This window comes from Nanorana parkeri, unplaced genomic scaffold (assembly GCF_000935625.1).
Source record: "Nanorana parkeri isolate BGI_ZX_2015 unplaced genomic scaffold, ASM93562v1 scaffold278, whole genome shotgun sequence".
Classification (NCBI taxonomy): Eukaryota; Metazoa; Chordata; class Amphibia; order Anura; family Dicroglossidae; genus Nanorana; species Nanorana parkeri.
In genome coordinates, this window is record NW_017306546.1 from 1048997 (window position 1) to 1057179 (window position 8183).

Genomic DNA, 8183 nt, shown 5'->3' on the forward strand with positions numbered 1-8183 from the left:
ATAAACACACAACACTAGGGATGCACCCATACAGGTATTTTGGTTTGATTAGCCAGGATCAGTGTAAAGACTCACCACCTGGCTTCCCGATTCACAAAAAAAGTCTGTCCCCTCTTACCTTGTTATGTCAAGCCTGTCACCCCCAGGGCCTCTCCAGCCAGAACGCGGCCTTCCTCCGGTACCCAGCCGGAGCCGTCCGGCCGGCCAATCAGGAAGTTGGGCGCCGTGTAATGACGCGACGCCCTCCTTTCTGCTTGGCCGGTAGGCTGGCTCCATCTCATGACGAGGGAGGATGAAGCCAGCTTCCCAGCCAATCAGAATCCCGGGCACTGCGTCATTACACGGCGCTCAGCTTCCGGATTGGCCAGCTTCCCGACCAATCAGGAAGCCGGGCAGCGCATAATTACACGCTGCCCAGCTTCCTTATACAGGAAGTATCGGGCTAGGCATTGGAGCATTTGGGCGAGTACGAGTACTCGCCCAAATACTCGGTATCGGTGCATCCCTACACAACACAGTCAAAAAAGTGCTTTATTTGAGAAAAAAAAAAGACACAACACAGGTCTTTTAATTTAAAAAAATGTCCATCGATGTAATCCAAAGGTCAATCACGTCATCCAGCAATGTAGATCCATGTCAATCACGATGGCCGAAGGCCGCCGACTCGGCGAAAGAAAAAATACCCGACGCCCGCTGCTGTGTAACCTAACTAGCTGTCAAAAGCTGGATGCAGCGCTGCCTGTAATTAACAGGCAGCGCTCCATCCATGGCAGGTTACACGGCGGGGAGGCTTTCCCTGCTGTGTAACCTGTAACAAGCCGCTCTGAATGGAGAGAAAGCTGTCAGCTTTAGACTTGAAGCTGACCCCTTTTTTCTTCATAATACCAGTTGAGGCTCTGCCTCACCTGCCTCCCCTGAACACACGTCCCTGGTATCCAAATTCTAATTATACCTCCCTGGTATCTATATTCTAAATTGTAAAGTAAATGGCATTTGTGTTGTCTGTGTAAAACACAAAATAATGACATATGGAAAATATTCACTAAATGACGGTGAGTGGTGCATACTCCACTTCATACAGACAAGGGAGGGGGATTTGGAAGTTTGGATTTAGATTTTGAAGATCTGAGATTGGCAGCTGCGATGAAGCCCAAGAGAACTCATGAAGCAGGCCAATTTATCATCTTAGAAGTGTGAAAATGTTTAGGCTCACATAAGGTCATATGCATTAATAAAATGTGGATAACGTTGTATGCAAGAATAATTGTAACTAAATCAAGTTGTAATAATGTTTGTTTGACTTAGGCAGATTTTAAAGGTGGCCACACACATTAAAAATGGATTCTAAAATCTACATTCGATTTACCAACACCTAGCTAGTATAAGGATCTAACATATAATTGAAGGCATTGTTTAGGTAGGCCCACACACCACATGTTAAATATAAAGGATATTGCACAGAGATTGTACAATCAGACTGCACCATGTATGGCCAGTATAACACTGGGCATGCACCTCACAATCACTTTTAAGCACTTTTCCTTTTTGATTGTAAGACATTTTTATTTTTGTACTTTTACACTAATAATTAGTAGATTGTGCATTGAGGTTGCAATGTGTGTGGTCAGTTTAACACACTGGTGCAAATTGACTGTATTATTATCTTAAGTCATTAAGTAACTCTGAACAGCATGTGACAGGGAAGAGAGACTCACTGTATGTAATAGAGAGTTTTGGGGCATTGTGACTAATAGAGAGTTATAAAGCACAGTGTGAATTACAGAGATGAGAGTAAAGAAGTAGTCACCAGCACGCCATCGAATAGAACGCCTTTATTTAGATGTTACACATGCATGGTGGCCCTAGTGGATAGCAACGTTTCTGAGCCATAAAAGGTCCCTTTATCATGCATAGTCTATAATAGGGAATATACAGGCATACGGGTTATACAGAGGTATCAGGTACTGTGTGCAACACAGACATAGAGGGCACTGCATGACAAACATAGGTATCAGGCGCTGTGTGAAAGAAAGATATGAGGTACTGTATGACAAACAGAGGTGGGAAACACTGTGTATAATACAGAAATAAGAGGCACTGCATGATAGACAGAGGTATGAGGCACTGTGTGTAATAAAAGCACTATTGCAATAGAAAAGCAAGAAAATGTACGTGATACAGATATGCAAGACTAGATGTAAGAAAAAAGTATGAAGCACTGTGAGAGGCAAGAGAGATGGCAAGAGAGATGGCATGCGACACTGTGTGTAATACGGAGTTATGTGGCACCCCACGTGTAAGTCAGAGGTAAAGAGCACTTTGTATAATAAAAAGGTATTATGCACTGTGTGTAATACACTTGCATAAGGCACAATAAAACAGTTGTGATATATGGAGGCACTGTGTGTAAATAAGGGGTATGAAGCACCATGTAAAATAGACAGGTATTAAGCATTGTGGATAATGCAGATATATGGGTCACTACATGTTAAAACGTTATCAGGAAACTCTGTGTGTTGAATACAGAGATCTGAAGCACTGTGTGTAGCAGAGACATGGGGCTCTGCTTTTAATATGGCATACGAGGGATTTGTTTTGTTGGATTTGGTATGGGGACACACCATTCTGGTGTGTCCCTGTGCCTTTAAGGAGGATCGGGCTAGCTCCTGGCAAAACTGCACCCAATTCATCCTTTGCTATACAGTATATGTTCCAAGATGGAGGCTTTCATACTTAGAGTTAGGACCACATTACACAGAGGGGCCTTGCAGATCTGCCTGGTATTGTGGGATACTAAGATGTGAGCTGTGTTTTCTGGAGTGCCGATCTCACTTGTGACACGGATTTTGGGGTTTGAGCTATGTGCAGGGGGAGGACGACAGGGCCTCGCCCTCAAGGCACATCACTTTGGTAGTGTGGATACTATGGAGTGAGCTGTGTTTGCTAAGGGAAAAACTCACTAGTGACATTCATATAGGATAGTGAGCTGTGTATGCAGTTTTTCCTTCAGCATTTCATTATATGTACAGGATATTAGTGAGTCTTGGCAATATAAGTACTACGGAAATAAAAATGCACTGTTGGAGACAGTATCACCATCTCTTAGCCTGCTGTCCTAGGCACTGCGCCAGATATGTATTATGGCACTTACAGCGCCTTCAGTGTTTGTAGTCTGTGTACTGTTCCGAGGTGTATTATGAATGTCCTTAAATATCCCTTTGCTGTGGTTTGTATCTAAGCTTCCACTTAGATGTCTATTTTTTTTTTTATCAGTACACAGTATTTTTCAGTTCTGATAAAGAAAATCTCAAGGGTACACTGGGCTGAAAACTGTACATGAGATTTTTATGAGCTGTTGCATGCTGCTACTTTCCATTCTTAGTACTATATATAATATAGAGCAGGGGTCAGTAACAGATTGATCATGATCTACCTGTTCATTATGGCCATGTGATGTAAATTGCGATCCCGCTCACCTCAGACCTGGTGAGTGAATTTTACAGAGGAAGGGGGTAATTTGTTCTGTGAGTAATTTTAGCTTGGAAGGGTAGATGTTTGTACTGAGAGGGGGTATTTTTGCTTGGTGTGTGTGTGTGTGTGTGTTAGCTAAGTTATTCCTGACTTCTGTGTTGTATCTTATATACTACTAACCTCTTCACTGCGTGTTACATACTACTGACCTCTGAGCTCTGTGTTACTTATTCTTGACCTCTAAACTCTGCATTATATACCATTAACTCCTGCACTCTGTGTTACGCCTGAACCTTGCACTCTTTGTTACTTACTACTAACCTCTGAACTCTCCATTACATTTTCCTGACCCATGCACTCTGTTACTACTGACCTCTGAATTACATTTTCTTGACCCCTGTTCTTTGTTATGTACTCTGAACCCTGTGTTTCTGACTCGTGGCTTCTGCACTCTGTGTTACTTAATCCCGACACCATGCTCTGCATTACATACTACTGACCTTTGCACTCTGTGTTACATACTACTTACCTCTGAACTCTGTGCTACATACTATTGACCTGTAAACTTTGAGTTACCTACTACTGACCCCTAAACTCTGCGTTACTTACCACTGACCCCTAAACTCTAAAATGTATTTATTTTAAACAGGGCCTTGCTAGTGGTATCTCCTTAAAAAATGCCCTGCGCCCTTATGAACTTTGATCTCTTCCATGTTATTCAGGTAGATCTCCTTAGTGAAATCTTATATTTTACCTTTCAGGCTACAAGAGTTTTTTTGTTTTGTTTTACCAAGAATGAATTTTAATGCTTTTCACAACTGTAAAATCCTATCTTCTATTAGGATTTCACATTCATTTTTTTTTCTCATTTGCTAAGAAGTGACACACTGCACTTGGCTCGGGATACTGAACATCTGGAAACCAAATGTTCCACTGGATAAAAAGAGCAAGATCATGAAGTAAGTCCCACAGTCTGCGCCAGCAGCAAAGACAATATGATGCTGATACTGCTTGGTGTGCTGCTGCAGCTGGTGGTGGCAACGTGGGCACAACATGATTATTATTACTCACACCATGACTACTCCGATGATCAATGGGTTAATCTTTTCAGGCAAGGATTCAATTTCCAGTGCCCACACGGACAGGTAGTAGTTGCAATAAGGAGCACATTTAGCAAAAAAGAAGGATCTGATAGACAATGGAACTATGGATGTATGCCAACACCTTTTGAGTTTGGGGAACCTACAGAATGCTGGTGGGAAGAAATCAACAGAGCTGGAATGGAATGGTAAGTGATTATAGAAACAGAGCTCTAAATTACTTTGACAAAGTAAGAGGTTCTTGGCTTTGAAAAGTTTTACTCTAAAATATTCTGCTGTACTGTTTGAAAGTGATAATCTCATTGTGGTCATGCTTGAGCAATGATCTGGGTTACATGACTGCATTAGTTAATATTATAACAGGATAAAAAAAGAAATACATGGTGTTTCAGCTGGTTTATCGCCAGTTAAGGTTTTTTTTTTTTAGGCAAACACGGGAGTAGATTGTAGAAAAAGTACAGTTTATGTGTAGTAGTGGTTAAATACTTTTAGGGGCCCAAACACGTAAGCACCAGCACGGAATGCATCAGTGCACATTCCTAAAATACGCCAATTAAGACTGAGCATCCAGTGCACTGGAAGCCAACATATGGATTGATGCTCATGGATGTTTCAGAACAATGGGCTTGTCTTTGACATATTGCAATAAAATTAAGTTGGACTGCATGAAGAGTCCACCTTGACATTGTAGTCTCCATCCAATTAGCTGCTTAGACAGCCAGACACATCTGTAATATTAAAACTGTCTGCATATTAGCTTCCAGTACACATATGCAGCCCATAGACATTAGCTTCCAATATTCCAATACTGATTAAATGGGCATCTGCACCTCGCATGAATATAAACAGTCATAGAAAGTGCAAATTATTAGTATTTGAGGGAGTCTTATGAATGTCTAACCAAATATCGATAGCCAGGACACTTTTTCTAAGTACCTAGAAATTTAAAATTTTTTGTTAAAGAATAGTTGTATTTCATTAAAATTAATTCACAGATTTAATGTAAACCTGTGATGAAGCTAAAACAATGGGTTTTGTCTTACCTTTTGGTTGCTGTGCCACATGCATGTTAATACGGTCTCTTTCCTGAAATATGGGCTCAAAATGAATATGCTAATGTGATATAATATAAAGGGACTAGTTGCAAATTAAATGTCAACAATCGCTTTTGCATATGCAGCTCCTTCTTGTATGAGATTACATAGCACCAAGCCATCAGTCCATAGATATAACAGAGTGGCGACAACACAATAAAATGTATGTCTAAAAAAACATGAATATCATTTTAAAAATATGAAGACCAGTGCTTAAGATTAAGTACTTAATTTACTATTGCTCCATGTTTAAAAATTGGAAACTAGTTTGCTTTGATGGACAATGCTTTTGTTCAAATTGTAAAAAATTCCACATCTCAAAAACTCAATTTATTAGGAATGATGTAAATGTCAACTGATGTAATGTCAGCCGTCCAAAAGAGTGCCAACGGCGGCACCTACTCCGCAAATTTCAGACGGTTCCTCAAAAACTGGCCAAAATCCGCAGTCTATGGGCACCCTAAGGATGTACTTAGAGAAGCAATGTGCTAAAAGGTTTACTGACAGTTTAGGGGAAAAAATTAAGGGAATTGTATTTTTTTAAAACTATTTTTGGATTTAGTATTTTTTTGGATGAGGTGTTTTCGAATTATAAGGTTGTGCCATTGCAATAGTACAATAATTTATTAAATATATAATGATGATTAATGCCAATGCCACATTGCTTTTTGCCTTTGGCAGCCAACATTAGGGTCATGATTTATGCATATGGTTTGGTATTCAGATACCCCCTGAAAATTACACAGCAGATTATAGATAGAGCAGAAGATCAAAGGGCAATAAATCTATGTTGCTAAGATAGATAAGCAAATGATTCTTAGGCCGCATTCACACATGAGCCTTTTTTGTTTGTTTTTGCACGTTTTTAAGGAGTATTCAGGTTTGAGTGTTTTTTTTTTTTTTAACTAATGGAAAGGTATTTGCTAGGAGCAGGAGATGCTTACGCTTGAAAAAAGGGCGTTTTCAAGTGCTTACATTGAAGTCAATGGGGTCGAAAATGCCATTCTGCTTAAAAAAAGTAGTTCATGTACCTTTTTGAGCTTCAGCCATTGAGTGAAAGATGCCTGAGCACTTATATGTGAACAGGCACAATTTAAAAGCATAGGGTTTTGGTTATTGGGAGTATTGGAGCTTTGATCTTCAAGTTACAAAACGCTCAGGTGTGAAGCAGGGCTTATTGCCCATTGGGGAATCTGTGACTGGCAAAGATCCTGAGGTCTGACGTTTGTCTTTCTATACTAGAAGCTTACCGGAATCCTTTTCTTTACAGCCTCCCTCCTATCCTAGGTCCCCCAAAGCAGCCGAGTGGTCTGCTATGGTTTTGTTACACCACTTTATGTAGATGAAACTATGCCTCTTGTGAAACATAATAATGCCAGGGAAAGCTAAGCGCATGTTCCTGTGACACATCGGACCTAACATTTGTGTACACTGTGCTGCTGTACAAGGGCCTTCTGGGCCTATTTTCACTAAAGGGTGGTTGGGCTTGTGTAGGAACCCCTTCCTGTTGTCACATATAGCTGGATACTGCTCAGCTGCACATGTAAGAGGCAGAGGACATTTTGAATGATTCTATCTATACACACTGAATAAGTATTTGCAGTTGGGCAGTAGTTACTTGGGGAGGGGGGGGATCAAAAACTGTTCTTGCACAGGAGCACTTTAGTAACAATATCTGCCAATGCATTGAAAACTTCACTGTATAAAAAGGACATGTCTGGGACCAGATGGCTTTTAGGAAAATGTCTTGCTTCAATGTCATCAGATTAGAGTACATGAGGACTTTACTAGTGGGATTAATTCTACTCGATCTAGCTACTATGTACTTATATTGATGTCCATCATGTTGATAAGTTTTATTAGACTTTGTAATGCTTTTTTTTTGCTAATAGTTTTGGAGTAATTACAGACATTTTAATAACTAGCAATATAGAGAGAAAATGCTATTAAAAATGCTTCATTTTCAGGTGTGTGAATGTCATCTTTATGTAATCCTCACAGGGCTTCAATACACTTGTTTTCCTTTCCTGTCACGTGAATAATACAGTAGATGCATGTGAAGCTTTGCTATTTCGGTTTGCATTTCTAAATCTCTTTTAGGCACACCAATTTACTAATATAAGTTATACATTATAGTATGGATTGCATTAAGCCATGTAAACTATTAAACTGTTTAATTGTCCACTGTTCTTAGCTGCTTATACTCCGTATTTATAGAAAATGATTATCTGCGGCTATTATGGGTTGATACTGTTACATAGTGCTTCTGACTAGCTGCTTTGTATTCTAGGCTAGTAGGGAGTAGAAAAAGGAGATTAAAAGGTTGTGATGAGATCTACAATCACTCAGATGAGAACGAGCATTGTCAGGCATATCAGATATGCAATTTTCTACGCTGCAGGCTGCACTATCAGTCTTAAAGTGTAAACTCTAATAATGAACTTCCATTATTTGCTTCCTCATGGTCTGTTAAATATGAAGTTTAACCTGCTTATATTTTTCCTTCCCTGGTTCCTCC

At 39.9% G+C, this 8183-nt stretch overlaps 1 protein-coding gene across 1 annotated transcript in view; it reads left to right on the forward strand.

Moving 5' to 3' along the window:
• Window positions 1–4423: 4423 nt before the first annotated feature.
• DPT (dermatopontin) overlaps window positions 4424–8183 on the forward strand; it is a 21213-nt gene continuing 17453 nt past the window's right edge. Inside the window, exon 1 of the mRNA XM_018557297.1 lies at window positions 4424–4759. Within this exon, the coding sequence (XP_018412799.1) occupies window positions 4467–4759 (293 nt within the window). The 5' untranslated portion in view covers window positions 4424–4466. The remainder of the gene's footprint in view (window positions 4760–8183) is intronic.